The sequence below is a fragment of the Dromaius novaehollandiae genome, chromosome 2 (assembly GCF_036370855.1).
Source record: "Dromaius novaehollandiae isolate bDroNov1 chromosome 2, bDroNov1.hap1, whole genome shotgun sequence".
Taxonomy (NCBI): domain Eukaryota; kingdom Metazoa; phylum Chordata; class Aves; order Casuariiformes; family Dromaiidae; genus Dromaius; species Dromaius novaehollandiae.
In genome coordinates this window covers 10,799,100-10,818,593 of record NC_088099.1, presented here as the reverse complement: position 1 = coordinate 10,818,593, position 19,494 = coordinate 10,799,100, and the positions used below count along the sequence as shown (strand labels likewise).

At 40.2% G+C, this 19,494-nt stretch overlaps 1 protein-coding gene across 2 annotated transcripts in view; it reads left to right on the top strand.

Annotated features, from left to right (window-relative positions):
- Positions 1-19,494, top strand: part of PTPRN2 (protein tyrosine phosphatase receptor type N2) — a 661,203-nt gene that overhangs the window by 628,889 nt on the left and 12,820 nt on the right. For both annotated transcript variants that reach the window (XM_064505751.1, XM_026103068.2), the window contains 2 exons: positions 4,396-4,449; positions 6,371-6,435. In XM_064505751.1, coding sequence (XP_064361821.1) covers positions 4,396-4,449; positions 6,371-6,435 — 119 coding nt within the window. The remainder of the gene's footprint in view (positions 1-4,395; positions 4,450-6,370; positions 6,436-19,494) is intronic.

Genomic DNA, 19,494 nt, shown 5'->3' with positions numbered 1-19,494 from the left:
TGTGAACTGTGGCTAGGTAAGAGTATAAGGATGTGTGTGTCAGTGCAAAAGCGGTAGGGGAGGAAGGAAGCACTGGCGTAAGGATGGAGTTGAAATTGTAATTGAATTTTCAAGGTTTTCTTCTCTGGGTTCAAATACAGACTTCAATGTGATTTTTATAGGTTGACTTTTCCTTTGCTTATGGTACTGCAGAAGCTGCCTATAGTGGATTTCTGTAGTGGAAATTCAGAACTGGTTCCATTAAGTCGTGAAGGTCTGCAGCGCTGATCAAACACAGCATCCGATCTTGCCCTTCGGAAGTTAGCGGGAAATTTGCTATTGATTGTAACTAGAGTAAGAACAAGCCTGTACAGCCAGGCCTTCTCACGTGCTGAGCACCTCATCTCCTCAGCTTCAGTAAGAGTCGTGGTCCCTGCAGGGGCTGCAGGATTGGGTGTGCGCTAAGTCTTAGTCCACATCACCGAGGAAACACGGGTTAAGGTGACCTTCTGTAAGGATTAACTGGCCATGCTGCAGAAGCGTCGCACAGTGTTTTCAAGAAGCAAAATTATAACTAGGTGAGAAAAATAGTTCAGATGACGTTCTTCCTATTTGAGGCAAGTATGGGAATGAAACTGTTAAGACTTAATTGAATCCTGAGTGTTCATTTAATATGTATTCACAGTCCAGTTGAGGGTACTGTACTCATTTGCTACATGCAGATTTTATGCTATGATCCCGTAATACTGAATGCGTAGTAAAATTCCTTCTGAAAAGGAATTTTGGCATGCACAAGAACTGGTCTATGAATCTCAGTTTTCTTGGTCATTTAGTGTTGCTGTTTTTTTAATGACAAAAACTAATGCACTATCGCTGAAATAATGTATTTGGAATTCCTTTATAGAATAGATGTTTTGCACCCGAAGCTTCCTATTTAAAGTACAAGCTCTGCTGAATTACGACAACTGAGTCATAAAGCCCCCAGAATAAATGTCTGGCAGAGTACTACCATACTCGCAGTAAGGTAGTGCTAGGAAGGGGCTGCTCTCATTTCTTTTAATATCTATGTTTTTATGTGCATTCAGTGTGTTTGTATATATATATGGATATGTGTGTATATTTATATATTCACATACATATATGAAATTAAGCATATACATAACCAACCCTCTTTTTTATAATTCATCACCAAGAAAAATTGGATTCCCAAAATTACCTTGCCCAGAGTCGGTAGAAATACGGACCTTCTAATTTTTATTAAAGTAAATTTTGCAAGTCTCTTTGAAAATGGAAAGCTTACATTTCTCTTATTATGTATCATCAACAGTGTTTTAGATGATTTTGCATTTAGCAGGACACATTAAACCTTGAGGAATAATCCATCATACCTTAATAATGTAGGTATAAATTGCCAAAAAGAGATTTTTCTACATATTTTTAAAAATCTATACAAAATACAGTCCCTGAGAGGCAAGGCTACTACAGAAACCACTGGTCAGTTTTAACTGCTTCTGGAGTCCTAATTTCATTTTGAACAATAGACCAATCATTATTGCTCTGGACTAGCTTGTTAGTCATGCACTGATATGTGTAATTAAATATTTCTTGAGCCCAGAGGGAGCACATTTACACTTTAAAGAGGGACTGCTAAGCTAAAAGATAATTAGCATCACATGTGAGGGCTTTGCTTAAAATATATATCTATTATGCTATCACTTCTTGCTGTGTGCAATGGCATTTACTAACACTGCTCACTTTAAAAACGGACAAATTCTTATTTTGCCAGCTAATTAGCGGTTGCCAGTGTCATTTTTGTGATGTTGCAGCTAGTAATATGAGCCCAGTTGCATAGTCACAAAAGTGATCATTGGAAACTGTGACTCTGCTGCAGGGACAATGTGGGAAGCCCCTTTTCTGAGCCTCTAACGACCTCTGACCTTTGCTTGCTGATGGTTTGCATGATGATTTCTTTTTCACTCAATGAGCCAAGGGTTGGTTTGTATTACTAATCATTCTTTCTGAGTTAATTCTTCCTGTATATGTATATATTTTTATATATATAATATATATTCTCTTAAACATTCAAGAACTTTGCTTCCTGGTGAATTTTCAGCTCACTCTAATTAGCCACAGCTAAGAATGAAATGCGATGTTGCTGCACTTCTAAATATTTTCCTAAGCTATATATAGACAAAGCTATGACCCAGCTGGATTGCAACCCTTTGTTTTAATGTGTTTTCTGAAATGTGTGATGATGAAAATGTTTGAAACGCCTTCAATAAAACTGACAAACATAAGGTGTCTTTCCCTCACATGCGTCTCTGGCTGTGTCTGATTTACTGATAGGTTTAGTTCAGATTTTTTCTTGAAGCTATATTAGGGCTTTAGTAGGTGGCTAGTCGCAACATGCTAATGTCATATTAGTGGTGCCACGCAACGAACAAAGGAGCCGCACGAGCAGAAAAAGAAATGGTAAATGCCCTTCTGTAGTTATTAGCTTTTGTGTAATACTTTAAATGCAGATGTGACTCTCTGCACATGAAGCAGGGGAGAGGGTGACCAGCTGCACGTGGGAGAATGCAGACTCAGTGTCTCAGGTGTTGTTTCCGACATTTAAAATAGAATTTACTGCACAACAGAAAAAACAGGGATCAGGTTTTATATTGTATATAAAATAAAGAGTTGATCCTCAGATATAACATCAAGAATTAAATGATTCATTCATGAGCCCGACTGCAGCTCAAGTCTTTAAAATTATATAAAAGGTGTAAGTTTTGCTTGGTAGTGCCTGCATGGATATTTATTTATGGACATATAAATGGGCCATTCAGTTTCCAGCATCAGGTGCTTCTCAGTGGCTTACCACCTAATTTCAGACAAACTAAGTTGTTCTCTCACATTAATTACTTACATAGAAAGAATATAAATACAGAAGGTCTCTGGCAGTATGATTTACATATGTGAGGGAAGGAGCAAGAATTGTGAAAAATTCTGAATTCTAATATTTAAAGGGAGTCATTACAGGAACGTAATGTTGTTATCAAGTTTGCTGAGAATCTTAAATGATAAAAAGCAGAATATAAAAGCATGGCTTCATGGGACATCAACATCTCCGTAGCCTGTTTGAGTTGAGTTCTAGGTATCGACACTGGCACCCTTTCAGATGAAAAGTTTAGGTCTCTTCAGGCTATGCTGTATGCAATATGTAAAGATATATGCATGTTTTCACAGCACAGATGTTACTGAATGGATGAACAGCCAAGAACTAAATGATTCAGTAGGTTAGTTGTGCTTTAAAATTCATAATAACGTAATACCACAGTTGCAGCATTCCAGGAGCCCACGGGGTCAGTGCAGCAGCCAGGATGCTCTGCAACCCTCGCGCCAGGCCGGTGCCTGTGAGAGCATCTGGGCATCCCCTGGATGTGGAACGGTTTCGTAGGAGACCTTCTAGCTCTAGTAAATTCAAATGTCTAACCAAGAAATGTGAAAGGTTTTGATTTCTTGAAGAAGTGCTTTCCCCTTTTATCCTTTATTCAGCTTGCCTTGTTAATAAGTGTGCGCGTATTTTATGGTTTTGGACATGTAACGTAATTCATATGTGAAACACTGAAGCAGAAGAGAAGGTTTGCGATTTGGGTTTTGTAAGGCAATTGAAATAGATTCAAACCAATTTTGTGGGCTGTATTCAGAATCTTAGACTGAGTATTTTCGTTTGCTTCAGAGCTAGTTATTCCTTCACTGAGTTCAGGTGTCAGCAGATCTGTTCTGTACCTGTTTGACTTCAGGTACATTCTCTTGCCAGTGCGAACCTTTAACCAGGAAGCTGGAGAAGACGATGGCATGTAGATGTTACGTCTAAGACCTTTGCACTCGAATCAAAGCAGTAAAGCTTGCTGATGGTTTTCGTTATTTTTACCATGAACAGATTATGTTTTAGAAATTTGTGAGACGCTTTTCCAAAGGTTTACTATTTGCTCTTCTGGAGAGAATTTGCTTTACAAATAAGCAGACATTATACAAAGTATACTGCATTACTCATTTTTAATTCTGGATTCAGTTTGGTGCTCCTCAAGTATCTTGAGCAAGCTCATGAACTCAAAGTTAACCTCTAAAATTAAAGTATCTCATAATGATTTTAGTTTGGAGCTAACATATGAGACATTTGAGAAACGAGATTATTTCACTTAGCTAATAGTTACAAAGAGGTAGTTTGGGGAATTTCAACAATAGGAAAACAGAAGCAAACTTTGAAGAAGAGGATGTATATTAAAATTGCTTGTTATGTTAGGAAATGATCAACCTATTCCTTTAAAGATTGCAATATTTGCTTTTTTATTGCTTATTTTTGACAGTTGGTTAAAGAAACAGTTATGTAATACGTTTAATTAATTTTTTGTGTCTGTTTTATTGCAGAAAAGTAAACAAGTGCTACAGGGGTCGCTCTTGTCCAGTAGTTGTTCATTGCAGGCAAGTACAATTTCTAAAATAGCTTTAGAGAGATTTTTACGTGTAAGAATATAATATAAATATAACGAAAATGGGCAAATTAAAGCCTTAGATGAATCATTAAACATATAGTAGGGTAGGACAAAGGTATTACATATAATTCATATGTTTTTTAATGCTAATTAATGCTTAGGGTCCATTTCCATAATAAAATTACCCTTTACTATGATTTTGTAGATGTTGTTTCACAAATTACAATCTACAGCCACCCTTCCAAATATCTATAGCACTTTAATTTCACAAAGCTGCTTCAAAATTGTAGTGGTTCCATGCATTGCCAATTTAGGCTTTTATTTTTATTAACACTCAATTGTGTTTTATTTATTCTTTGTTTGCTTTTAGTGATCATGATAAGAACAGGGCACTGTCAGGGAATGGAAACGTACCCAGAGATTGAGTAATCTTTTAAGCATAGATTTTTTTTAGGCTTGACAGTCTGATGAATGTAAATGAAAGCTATTGGACAGGTCAATACAAAACTTTGCAATTATACTGTTAATAATTGTTTTTGCCATTAAAGGTTCCCAGATACAAGGAGAGTGTTGCACTTATCTATCTAAGATACTCTTGGAGATAAGAAACATAAAAAAAAAATATGACTGAGAGGGAAGTTTTTTAGTATGTGGCACTCCACTTTTCTCTTGTGGGAGTGGGGGGAGCGTGTTTCTCACCTGTGTCCCCGCAAGCGAGGAGCGGGGCCACTTACCACCGGCTGCGAGGAGGCGCTCTGCAAAGTGGGGAGGAAAAAAGAGAAAAATCAGTACTATTACCTCCTTCTCTCTAAGAAGTGCTCTAGTAATTGATAAGGAAAAAAACTCTGTCTACAGAGACTTAACAAAAATTAAGTTTCATAGCCTGCCTGTGAATGGAATACAATAACACGCTTCACACTGTTGTATTATTTTTCCTTTCATTAACTCTTGTACACAAATTGAGCTATCAATAAAAATAATGGCTTCATTAATAGAACTGCATGCCAGTCTAATTGGTCACACATGCACCTTTATAAAAATTTTGGGGTGGGAAGGAAAAAAAAAGCTTTTACTTAAAGTCTTAATTATGTTTGCTAACAGCAGCTCTAAAAGAGCATCACGCTGGCAATTACGAGCTGCTCTCCGAGAGGGACACAAGCTGCATCCAGATTAGGGAGCTTTCCTCCTCCCAAGGCTTGCTCACGCATCTCTGAGGAAGGACCAATGCCACCCAAAAGTTAGAGCTGTTTCTCAGGAATTGCATGATAATATTTTTTTCTGTTCATTGCGACTGAGGAAGAATTAAAGGAAAGGGTAAAAATAAGAAACAAATCACTCATGATTTTTCAAGTTCAGATGGTTTGTATCCCATTTTACAGTGAAGAAAGACTACAGTGCATCAGTAATTGGGCGTTTAAGTTCTTGGACAGGGCTGTGCATGAGTTGTCTCTGACCTCTGTGTTCAAATGCAATCTGCAAGCTTTTGGGATGGTTTGGAGTGCTCTTTTTCCTTCAGTTCTCTTGCAGCTAGCTTATTCTGTGCTGCTTCTTCTCATACCCAAGTGACTATAAGCTCATTATATGTACACTTTATGCATAGAAATGGTGTCCTGTTATAAGATTACTGGCTTTTCCACTGCTGCTTAAAACATTTTCATTGCATAAACACAGCGCAGCTTAAAAATCAAAACAGATCCCTGTTATCCATGCAGAAGAAGAGTTAATCTCACGTGAATCTGGCATTAATTAGGCACAAGCTTTCTCTCCCCCTCTCAGTACCGTACTTTTCCCCCCCGTTCTGTCCTCCCCGCCTTGTGCAACACGGTGTAGCGCTAATGGCAGGTACCTCTTTGTTGGGTCCAGATGCACACTGATGGGCTGTGTTTTTCTTTCTCCCTTTCTGTTGGCAGTGATGGTGCAGGAAGAAGTGGAACCTACATCCTAATTGACATGGTTCTCAATAAAATGGCCAAAGGTGAGAATGCAAAGCCTTGTTACGTTCCCCGTCCTCAAAGATGTGCTTGCGTTGCCATGACAACCCGGGGAGCACTAGTCACAGAAAGCCTTCGAATAAATTAGAGGCAAATTGTGCTCGTTCCTGAAGGTTCTTTGGTTGTATTTGCACGCTCATAGTGATTTCAAACCACGACACCAAAAGCAAAGGCTTTATGAATGAGTAGACATGTTTGTGCTGTTGAGAAGTATTTGCATTTTAACTTTAGCATTTAAAATAGGTTTTGCAATTAAGGGAAAAAGACACCTTGGGGCTGTGTAATCGTTGTTTAGCGGTTATCTGAGGTAGTTCCTGGGCTGCTTTGTGACTGTTCCGCAGTCAGCTGTCACCCACCCAGCAACAGCAGTCAAATACAATTATTTACCTTTCATGGTTGTCCGTTGCTGCGATAGCGCCCAGAAGATCCGATCCTAGGCGAGTGTCCCGTGTGCCGGGTACTGCACAAGTTTGCCTTGCAGGAGCAAAACGGCTGTAGTGAACAGGGCAGTAAACTGGGAATAAATCGATCAGCGCTCTGCTCCCAGCGATGCCGCTGTCTGCTCAGTGCTGGGCAACTCATCTAACTTCTGTGCCTTAATTTCCTAATCGGTGAGATGCACTTTTGTGAAGTGGGAAATCATCTTTTTCAGCATAAATATATATTATTCCTTCTTAAAAAGAAAAGTCTGCAGATTCCCTGAGGATGGAGCCTTTACTTTTTGTTAACTAATAAATGGTTCAATGTGGGAAATACTTTAGACACTATGAAATAATCTTTCTATCCCAGAAATAAGCAATATTTTAAATACTGATTGCTGCCTTCAAAAGGGAGGACGGTAGAAGTAGGCATGTTGAACTCATCATGTATTAAAGACATCGTGGTCAATTGTATTTGTAGATTGTAGCACATGCCTTTGGCTCTGTTTGTATCACGGTTTCATAGGACTGCATTTCAAGAGTAAGAGAAATCTTGTGTGGTTGGAAATAAGCAAAAAATAATCGCTTGCCTTCCTTAATTCTTAAGCTTAATTCTTACGCTACCTTGACCTGGCACGATGCACATGTGTTTGCATTAAAAAAAAAGAAGGATTAATTGTAATAACATACATTAGTTTATACAGAGAAATAATATTTATAATGATATTTAGTTCTTTGTCTTCCAATCACTTTACAGTTGGTATTTCAAATCTCTAGCTCAGACATACATAGTTTAAAACATGCTCCATGTTTTGCAGTCACCTATTGCTTGCTGACCCTTGTGTATCCCAGTTCTGGGGGATGCGGTGCTGTGCTGTTCCCCTGGACAGAGGAGTTCAGCATTTCTTCCTGCCCTTATTCTGCCTGTTAACATGTCTCACAAAAACACAGACATAACGGCGTATGTTTTCTGCCCACCAGCAGCATGTGGAGGTTGCTAGTGAGCCTAGAAGGAGTTGTGTGCTTGTCTCCTCCTCAGCACTGTCCTGGAAACTTCACGGTGGGGTGAGATTAGGTTTTTATTCTCGTTGGCAAATAGGCTTTCTTCTGGGATATTTCAGATACTTGGTATATGTCATGTGACACCCTCGTCTCCAAAAATGCAAGCAATGGTACCTGATAAAATTAATGTTCACCTTTGTTTGGCTCGTTTCAGTCTTCAGCAACGAAAAGCTGCAATGCAAACCAGATTTAAAGTATATGCAATTTACTTGCATAAAGAAGTAAATGAGAAGTATTTTCCAGCTTCGGGCTTTCAACCACTTAAGGAAGGGTTGACTTTGTTGTAAAAGCACTGAAGAATGCCATTTATTGACTCCATTGTACCATGTAATGTCAAATTCCACTTTAAGTGCAGGCTTAGTGTCGCACAATGGGCGACAAGTCATGTGAAACTGGCCAGAGAAAGGCGTCGCTGGGCTTTCTGAGCGCGGTCACCCCCATTTTGTTCTTGACCTGCTCCCCTCTGCCGACGGGGCCGTGCCGTTGGAAATCCCCTGACCTGGGGCTTTGGCTGGGGTTTAAATGAAAGATCAAAGGGCAGAGCGGGCATCTCAGCCCTGCTGAGGTGGGCCTTTCCCAGGCTGTCACACTGTGCGGCCGCCGAGGGTTTTGTTCTGGCAGGAACCGCGGCCCAGCCTGTGCGGCCGGGGCCCTCTTTGTCTGCCCTGAGAAGCTGGAGGCCCAGGTTGAGGATCCAGTGTTCATCAAATGATCAAAGGGGCCTGGAGCCCTGGACATGAAATCTTTCTTTCCATTTCCTTTTCTTAAAGAATGAATTGCACGAGTAGCAAAGAATGCCATTTCCAAAGCTTTTATGTGGAGTGTGAGGACTAACTTCAGAGTCCTTCAGTTCTAAACAGAAAAATGTAAGTGCACTTTCAATCTGGGCCCAGCTGCAAGGCCAGCATCTAGTAACATTTCTTTCAAAAAGGCTTTTAAGGATTAAGGCCTTCAGTCTTTCAAAAAAAAAGGACTTTTAAGAATAAACTTAGAATAATTTGCGTTTCTTGTTCCACTGTCTGGTTTATTAGAAAGTAGACAATAATGCATTTTTAAATCAAAGTAAATAGAGGAGTACTTAGTTTCAGCAGTGGGAAAGTAGAAAGCAATCAATAAATGCTTTGGCTCTTTAGTGGGTTTTTTAATAGGGTAGATTCAGAAAAGGAGCTCCCTTTTCATGTAATGATTTACTTTCCTACATTCTCGTAGACAGTTAACTGTAAATGCCCTTGTCATTAACAATTTTTTCTCCCAGTGCTCATTGAATTAGTGCTGGTACTTACTCTATTAAGCATGTTATAAATTCATATTTTCTACAGTCATGCCTGTTGCCGTGTCTCCTGTTATTATATTCACCAAAAGCAACTAGCAAGGAGCCGGTCCCCAAAGCCTGCCCTTGGCGGGAAAAGGCACCGAGGGGGTGAGGGTTTTGCGCCCCCGAGTCGACGTTTGGCCCAGCCATCTGACGGAGCCGCCCCTTCGAGGAAGCCAGAACGAAACGCCAAAAGCAAATGCCCTGTTTTAATGCGCTCGCAGGAAAAGTTAGCGGCAGAAAGGCCCCAGGAGCCGGGCGAGGGGAGGGCGCCCGAGCAGGGCTCCCGGGGCCGCCGGACCCTGCGTGTGGCAAATGCCGTCCCGGCCCCACCGCCTCTGTGATTCACATGGCTTCGGCCTTCGGGCGTCCCTCTGGCTCTGCACATCGTCCTGAAGGATTTCCCGTTGGGTTGAGTTTTTAATGAATTTCGGTATCCTCTGCACAATGAGTGTGATGACTGCATCTGTGCACACGCTGCACGTAGCCACATTGAATAACCTGATTAGATACTGGAGCGGTCAGAGAGCAGCGGTGCCTGTTCACTGCCATCACTTCGGTATCATGTCGGTGGAAGGTTTTCAGTGTGAGCGTATCCTTTTGTTTAATTGTCCCAGTAACATCTCACTATTGTTTATCACTGCAATTATTTTTAATACTATATTCCATAGGCAGAGGAGCTATACAGCCCTGATCCTCTACGCATCAAAGTAATAATGAAAACCAAGCAGGGTAGAATCTGACCTTACAGAAACACCTTTAAATATTGATATTTCTTTCTAATGAATGTTAAAATTTTAAGACAGTTACCAAAGTCACCTCTAATTTCCCCTGCAGACAGCTTAAGACACGCTTTAGTTTTGAGTGAGAAGGTCAGAAGATTTCTTTTAACTCTGTGTGTGCTTCATGATTTGAATAAGGACTGAAAATGATAAATTAGTTGTTTTCCTATACAACAGTTTTTCTATATAACAATGCTTGCTGGACTTTTGACACAGGCTGTTTTTCTGAGGCTGATTTCTGCTAAGAATTTTAACATTCATGAGGAATTAACAAGTTTTATCTTTTGTTATTACAAAGGATAAACTGGTTTAGGTTAGCTTACTTGATATTCCTTCCTCATTCCAAACTCACAGTAACTCTGAGCTGACCAGCTTTTCCCCCTTTTTTTTGTGAATTAGAAGAAAGTTGTGAATTTTCTCCCTTCTCATCTTTCCTACAGGCTTATTGTAAAGACTATAAGTCTGATATATTGCAAGATATTTTTATTGAGTGTTTCTGGCATGACAAAGAGAAGAATGAGATTATGGGTCTTCCCACTTTCATTTTTCTGAACTGAGAGGCTTGGATAGTGTAGGTAATAGTTTGATTTTTAGATATTAATCCAGCCAGCAGCTGTTTGGGGTTTGCTGACCATCCATTTTTTTGTGTTTGAACTAGCTGGAGTGAGATGAGACAAACCGAAGGCAAACATGAATTCTAAACTGCATGTGAAGTATTGATTTCAGAATTGCAAAACCGAGCAAAAAAGATTTGATTTAGCAAAGGCGAACCGGTGGTTTCTTTTCCCGCATTCAAAAGCATGGATTATAATGGATGAGTATGCGTGCGGTGGCCCGGGCTGGCCGAGGAGGTCCCTCCCTGGGTCGTTTTCCTGGTCCCCACCACGCTATTGTCTGAGGCTCTGGTGAGTCAGCTCCCGAGCAGATGCACTGTATAGCATGACATTTTAAAAGATTCCTTAATTTGCCTTCTGACTCATCATGATCAAATGATTTTGGCTAATCTGAACCCTTGCTGAGGTTTTGCTTATCTGCTGTGTGGACTGAACAATCATAATGAAGTTGCAGGGCAAGCTCCTCCCTAAAAGGATTTTAGGAAAGCAAATGCTTGCCCACGTTAGAGTAAAATGGATTCAATCTGCTATTTTTTGAGTCCTGACTCAAAGACTGAGAAAATTCTGTTCTTCAGTTGTACCGATATGAGCCTAGAGCAGCTTCCTGGACATCAGTCATTTCTGACATACTCTGGGTAAATGAGGGAATATTATTGGAGCCCAGGGTCCAGTTTCTCCTGTGAAAATAAAATTTAACATACTACATGCTTCCTGCAGTAGCTGAGAGAATATGTAGTGTAAAAGAGAGATTAGGTTTTTAAAAAAAACTTTAAGAGTTAAGAAGTGGGAATAGAAATAGGTTGAACTCTTGAGGAAAATTTATGGTGGAAAAATTGCTATTTTCATTTTCCAAGTTTGAATCTGTTACAGTGCTAATCCTGGCGATTTGTGTTTGCTAGATTTAGATTATTATCTCTAGGAAAAAAATGCAGGCCAGTGAAGCCCAAAATTTGGGTTTTGTTTTGTGCACTATTGTGCCCTCCACAAGATGGCCTCAAATCGTAGCAGTAACGTTCACCATGTAATTCCTGAAATGTTCCTATTTCAGTTTCTGAAAAAAAGTTCTTTGTGTCCATGTAAACATATCGTATGTTGTAAGGCCAGTTTTTCAAATGAGCTGCATTTATGTATTGTAACTTATGTAATGAGTTACCCTGGAAACACCATTAGGCAAATAGTGCTCATTCTTGCAGGCTTTCCCAGAAGATAATTAATCACAGCGAGAGCTGGGCCCCCAGCTACACGCCAAAGTGGATAGTGAATGTATAGCACAGGTTTTTACGGTAGAGCCTGTGATGATCAGGGAGCCCTCACTATTTAGAACAAGCTGTTTAAAACGATATTCAGTTGTTGCCTTTGCAAAACACATTTTGATGCACAGAGCTTTAAAGCTGTTGATGCTGTAGAGTCATCAGTTCTTAAAATGAAGATCTATAAAAACACGTAGCATATTCGACAAGCTTCTATGGTAAAATGAACTAGTGACCACTGGAAAGGTGGTGTTGGTGTGTGTTTCCTAGTGTATTTTGTGTGGACTGCATTTTTAGATGGTTTCCTTTATGGTCTGTAGAGGTTTCAAGCAAAAAGCAAGGAAGTTATTGATGTAGTGTTTTTTTCTTTTTTAAATAGTTTAGTGTATATACTGGCAGAGATTACTCTAAAAGAGACATATTTTGTGACTATTTTGCAGTTCTGGGGATTTTATTAGAAAAGAATTGGGGCTAGGAAAGTATAGTAGAAAGCAAACCTAATTATTCAGGGTTTGGGGCAAATGAATTGTGAAGAAAGACTGATCAGACATGGACTGTTCCTTGGGAAAAGGAACACGAAGGGGGGTCCCCATAGAGCGTTAGAGGACCCTGAAAGGAATGTATTGATGTCAATAAGCAGCTTGAGATAGTGACTAATTTGAAAACAAGAGGTCATTGACTGAAACTCAGGAGGAGACAAGCAGATAAGGAATTTGGGCAGCATTTTTTCACACAATGGGTAGGTTAGAATATGGAAAAGTGGAAAAGCTGGTCATAGAAATACTGTGCTATCAGTTCAAGAAGCAGCTGGGCAAATGTTTGGAAAAGGAGGTTTATATACAGAGGGAAGAACTACTTTTTTGTAGTTAATCTTATGCAGCAGTCCATAGAAGGATTTGAAGAGAAGAGTTTAATTGACCAGATGGTAGTCTTCTGGCTGTTAAGGATACAATATATGTTAGCAAACTAAAGTGTAATTATTCCACAACTTCTATAGCTGGACAAGTTCTGTCACTTTTATAGATAAACTCTATTAAAGAATGAATCCGTGATAGCTGCATCTTTTATTCAGCTCAGTCCCTGTACTGTCTTGCGAAATCACTGCCACCTACATGCAACATAAAATCAGAGTAACATAAAATGTAGTTCTTACAATTTAATAGATTCATGTGGGCGAACTGCTTCTGCAACCCCTGTAAAGTAAATTCATGTTTTCCAAAGGGGACTCTAAGATTTTTTAGGGCAAACTGAGGAACATTTTCAGAAGTGTGATTTTGAAATCAGCATCCTAACCTTATTCATGTTTGATTCAGTACGTGGAGATGAACTGCCTTTGACGTAGTTAGCCTGTAGTTTCTGAAAAAGGTGCTAAAAGAAGCAGATCGTATATCTGTACTATACAGAAGCTGATATTAGGGAACGTCTATAAGTAGGCAGTAACAACACAGCCACAATTCTTTTAGAGCTGCCGTTACCCTTTGTGTGTGTCTGTATGTGTGTGTAAGCTAAATTTAGGTGTGCGTACTAGTATTTTCTACAATGACCATAGGTGAATATGGGATGTTTTATCCTATATGAAATACATCTCATTATCTTCTATTTCTTAAATGTAATAATCTGGGCATATTCTTATTAAAAGACTGTGCACTTTTAACTCCTGCGGAGGCTGGGGAAACCTAGATGTAAAAGAGACACAATTCCTACATGACGTGAAGTATTCTCAGGCGCAGTGGAAATGCGGATGGGGCCTCAAATTAGCATCCATTTGCTTCAGTTACAGTGTGCGCTTTCTGCATGTTCCTGTGGGTTTCCAGTTTGCTTTTGTAGAGGCTGTAGAATTGACAAATGCATCTCTCCGGTTGCCATTTCCTTGTGCATTGACAAAGGATATTAGCTTAAGAACTGACATAAAAGTAGTGAATTTCTGTCGCTGCAAGACTGTCGAAATCATCATAAGCTCAGATATGTTTTTTGTCTGTATGTTATAAAAAAAAAAAATCAGGCAGTTCCTAGATCCTCTCTCTAGTATCAACTTCCTTTGAATTGCATAGTGATAAAAGTCGTAGGGCTTATGTTTATACATGCATGCAATATGCAAGTGCAATTTTTAAGTATTAATGTAAAATATATAAACTATTGCACATTATGTATTGTATACTGTGAGTGTATGTGTGTGTATGAATGTCACAATTCATTACTTCCTTTTTATTACTTTGATTATTTATTCCCTTCTCTATTTGCATGCTTGCTTTGCCTATTTTTTTTCAATAAAGGTAATGAAATGTTAATTTGGGTTATTTTTAGGTGTATAGAAACACTTAATATATTTTGACTGAGGTTACAGGCATACAGTATTCGCAGATTCAGGTGTACGTTACAGTGCCCATCCCTAACCACATCCATGCATGCACATGGACTTTGTTCATCTCAGAGAGGGAATAAGCTTTTAATGAAAATGCCAGTCTGAATACATTTGTCTTCTTTGTTATCTTGAAAAGTGTGTCCCTCACTAGCTTTTTGTTGACGCTTTTCTCTTTCCTTGAAAAGCATCAAATGGTCCTTCTGGCCAATAGCAGAACTCCAGCAGCTACAGCAGCAGATATCTGGATAAGCGCAAATGAAAACTGCTTTTATTTTTACAGTTTCTAGCTGGTGTTCAGCTCTCTCTTTAACTCGAATATTTATAAGTGTCTTTATTTAATGGACCCTTGGACAATAAAAGTTGAAGCAAGAAAATACAGTGTTTCCTTCCAGCAGAGCCCTGTACAACCAGCAGTTACTCTTACTAAGCATTTTCGTCTCCATGGCCTTCTCTAGACTATCCTGTGGCTGGTGTATCTTCTTGTTGTGGTTGCCTGTTGTTTTTCCCCTTTCCATTTCCATCCAGATTGCCCTATTAGGGCATGCAGGAAGAAGGGGAAAGCAGCAGACATGAAATGCAGATCTCAGACCCCTCCTAGATTTAGCAGATTTTAGCATTCATGGAACGGATCATGAAATGGTCTTACCTTCTTTGGCCCAACGCTGCAGTACAAAAACTCATCTCTGTTAAACCCTGGTTGTTTCAGCTAACTTTAGCAATATAAAGCATCTAGTATTACGTGTCTAGCCTAATCTAGTCGTCTAGGTTTCCTCAGTAGTCGCTGGGGAACGATATGTGCCTCTGGAGAGTAGTTCTCAGGATGAATAAACTGCCTTGCAGAGCTTCCTCTCTCTGTCGGCTGTTGGGGGGCTAGATGACTAACTCCGCTTCCAGCTTCAAGGATGGCTGGAGTAGATGAGATGAGGCTGGGCCTTTGAGACTAAGCTAGTTAGTAAATATTACTGGTATGTCATTAAAACTAATGGTCAGTGAAGAAGTGGTGTTACATTCCACCTAGTTATGACCCTTTCTTCTTTAATCAGATTGAGTTTGCCCCTCATAAGACGTGATTAAATGTTTCCCTGCAACATTAAGTACTTGATGGGGCAACACTGGAGCTGCAATGTGAGCAGCCCTTGCAAAGTTGTCGCTGGGAAACTGGAGGCATTTGGGGCTTCGGGGGCATTGCAGATGTATAGCATATCTGTGCTTATGTCTAGCCAGCTTGGAAACAGGACAGCAACGCCATACTCCATGGCTGCTAATTTAGCCTGCTAACTGCACAGAGAGGCTGCTTCCCGATCCTGAGCTCCTACTATAGATGTGCCCTTTTTGTGGTTAGGCTCCTTGCAGACAGGGCTTCAGTTTTGGTCTGTCCTTCTCCAGGAGGTTTCTGTCTTCCCATCTCCTTGCTGTCCCCAGTTCTCTGCCTGCCTCCTTGCTAAGGCAATGCTGAGTGCAGGAAAGCAGTCAGGAGGCAAAGCCTTTACCGTTCTGCTAAACCCAAGAGAACCGATTTCTCACAGGGGGAGAGCATAAAAGTTGTATAAAGCCGCTGTGCACGTGGTTTGACCATGGAGCATCACTCCTCTTTCAAGTGTGAATCATGCAGTCATCGCCAAAACATGAAAAACACTTGCATTCTTCCTAAATACAGACGCACTGTGATGAGACAGCTCACTGGCCTTGCTGACGCGGTGTTTTGGCCCTTAACTTCTTCTCATGTATTTTTGCTATTTCATAATACATAGGCTGTGCTATGCAGACGTGATTCTTGCGTGGCGCTCCCGACAGCCTGCGAACAGTGCGCGGTGCCCGACTCAGGCTAAAAGGCTGCCAATCAGCAGCATCTTGCAAATATTAATTGGATCTTTTTCAGCTTCTAGCAACATCAGCAGAAAGAACTGTATTAGGGACTCTTCCGTAGAGATTTTAACAAGCCAGTTTTTAATATGACCTAACAAGTCTCTTTGCCCTTCAAGGCCTAATTCACAATCTATAAAATATAATAAATATAAAAAGATGCATTAAACAGGAAATATCTGACTAGAATGAAACTGAATGCCTACTGCTAGGAAAAGAAAGGCACTTGACAGGTCATTTCTGTATTCCCTTCATATTCCTCTCTTTTTCTTGCAGTTGGTATAGATGCTTATTCCCACACAGATCATCATCATCTCCTCAAGGAGAAATGGTAAAAGTCCTAATAATCCTCCATTTACAACCTCTCCACATGACTCCTACATCATATATTCAGCTTTGTGATCACTTTATGATCAAGGAGAACAGAAGGAGGGCTGAGAAAGATACAGAGGCTCTTGAAAAAAAATAGAGTATCCATCTCGGTCCTTACCTCTCTACTGTCCAAGTACCTTGTAACCATTAATGGATTCTCCTTCATAACAACCTATGAGGAAGTAAAAAATTGTTCATTGTATAAATGATGGTGTGAAACATTGGGTGAATTTAATGACTTAAGCAAGTATCTCAGTCTGGAAGATAATTCAGATGTGTCTAAACATAGTACCCTAATGGCTAAGCCATCCTTTAGTGCTCAGAGTAACGAACTTACAGTCATTCTGCAGAATTACAATCTATCTTTTCGAGGATTTATGCTGATAGATCTGGAAGTTGTTCCCAGCTAGAAAAATCCATTTTAATATGCTATTTATGAGTAATATATATTTGTGAAACATTCACAAAGAAAATCCTTCTGTTTGGATTATTTAAAAAGAAGCTCCCCACGAATAACTGCTTTGATGAAGTATTTAAAGATCATTTTATTTTTATAAATATACAGAAAATTCAGAGCATCTAGAATCTAAAATATTCCTTTTAATATAGTGCTTTAATATAAAATTCTGTCAGTCCCACAAAATCTACTGTGCACTTTTCATTACTAATGAATAGAACAGGATTTTTGACTTTGCTTTGAGTGTAAGTCTGTTCAAGCCTATTGCGTAAAAATAAAATCTCATAACCAGCCTTAATTAAGGCAAAGTTTTCAAACATTTATGTAGCAACTGCTGATTGTTATTATAACTGGAAAAACAGCACGTTTTCGGTTGCACGGGCTCCTTAGATCACTGAACCAGAAATCCACTTCTCTGATGCTGTGCCTGCATCATTTCATCCCAGCCGATACCTGAGACCGTATTACCCCTCTCTGCAAACCCTGTTTGTCACATTCTTGCACCATCACAGCAGCAGCAGTGCGGCCGCAGCGTGGAAGGCCTTGCCCTGTGCAGACTGTTCCTCGCATGCCTGTTGTTGTGGGTCCCCATTATGTTTGGAGGTGGCACAAGAAAGGGAAAGTTTCATTATTATAGTAATAAAACTAACATTAGCATTCAGGCCATCTTAAATATTGCAAGCTGCTGCTGGTGCCCTCTTGGAGCCCTATTGCAGCAGAATTTGGCTAGCTCATTATTTTTTGCACGAGGAAAAGGGAATTCGGCTTTTACCCGTGTTTTTATGACACGCTGGATACTCCGCTTGTGTGACTCTCTGCGGCCAAACCCTTTAACCCCCTGAGAGCTGCTGATCAGGAGCACCGGCTGCGAAGAGAGCCAGCACGCTTCCTGCGCGGGTGCCTGCGGGGAGAGCGAGGGCTGGAAAGGATACGACCCTAAACGCCAGCAGCGGCTTCGCTTCTTGGGGGCAAAATGTAATTCAGCTTGCGTCTTTTGTTTTCTCTTGGTTTGTTCAGTTTCTGGTGTGGACTGTTGGGCGTTCACTGCAAACGCTTTGAGCCCTTAGAAACGTGGCAGTCAATTGCTGAAGTCAAACTGTGCCTTGCACTGACGTGGAAGCGTTTTGGGGCGTCTTTACTCGACCAGCTCCCTGAGCTGCTCGGGGTGGGGGAAGGCGCGTGCAGTCTGGCTCACGAGGAATTACTGCAAATGCATGTTCTGCTTAAGAGAAAAAGCACTGCACGGTCACTTCACATTGCTGCTAGTACTACATCAGCTCAGTCTCACCCTAACTTACATTCTTACGTTCGTTTAAAACAAGCAATGAAATTTGGTATGAGCCTGTGATAAACAGAAACCAAATTTATTCCCTGTAGGATAAAATACAGTCAGAGCTGAAATTTTCTTTACTCTTTAGATGCTGCTTTCTTTCCTTTTATTTCCTGAAACCAGAAGCATTGTTAAACAGGAGAAGAAAAGACAGAAAATCTTGCTTTTTTGACATGTTGTTTTCTTTTCCAGTTATCTTCAGTGCTCCGGAGCCTAGTATTTCTAACCCTTCCTCTAGGTTATTCTCTAGATGTTATTATTGGGCATGATAGTTCAGTTGCTGGAGCAAAACGTTTCGAATACAAGATATCCTTGGAATCGGTGGGTCAAGCTCCTTCAGCTTTTCCTCCAAACTGTTTTGTGAAATTTAGTTCGCATGTGAGCTTTCCAGCTAAGCAATCTTTAAAACATCTTAGCAGTGTGTGGCACTTTGTGGCCATCTAAGTAAGAGCATGATTTGACCCTGATGTCCTTAGACATGATTTCCCTCTCTCCCAGTGTCATGTAACATATGCTGTGCTCTTTTTCACCTGAAATAGATCAAAAGCATGAATAAAGTGCTTTTGGACACTGTGGAGTGAAAATATGTTGTTATGCCACTCTGTTGTATTCCTATATATGTATGCTATTGTTAAATTCTCTTTATGTATTATATAAAGAGAAAGCCTCAGTGTGCTGAAGAAGATGTTGAATTTTTGTCATATTCCAACAAAACAATTAAATAGAGTCGAAAGTTCACGCTGCAGTTGAACACTGATCGCCTGTGAATGCTAGTTGGGTTCAGGCTGCTCTTCGAGCCTTCGAAGGCTCCTCCATTGCCTGTCCCTGTCGCTGGAGAGCTTTCTGCAGACTGTCACACACGTCAGTGGAAGTGAGCTGAATTTATATGATGTAGCAGCAACTCAGCATTAGTGTGAATAGAAAAAAAAGCCCTCATCACAAAATGGGTTTTAGTAGTGGACTAGCAATATATATATTTAAACACATGTGTTTTAGGCACAATAAGGGAATAATGCAAAATATGTAGCGGTGGACGCGAGGAAGAAAGAGAGATTTCATTGTGCAGAGAGAAAACAAGTCATGCTGGCTTTCTCCTGTGCCGTGGATTTCATCCTGTTTCCTCTGAATTTTCTTGTTCCAAGAGATCTTTCCTTCAAAGCAGCTGCCCATCTTTGCAGCACTATGTTTTGCTGATCAGCCTCCCTAGGCACTTAGGTACT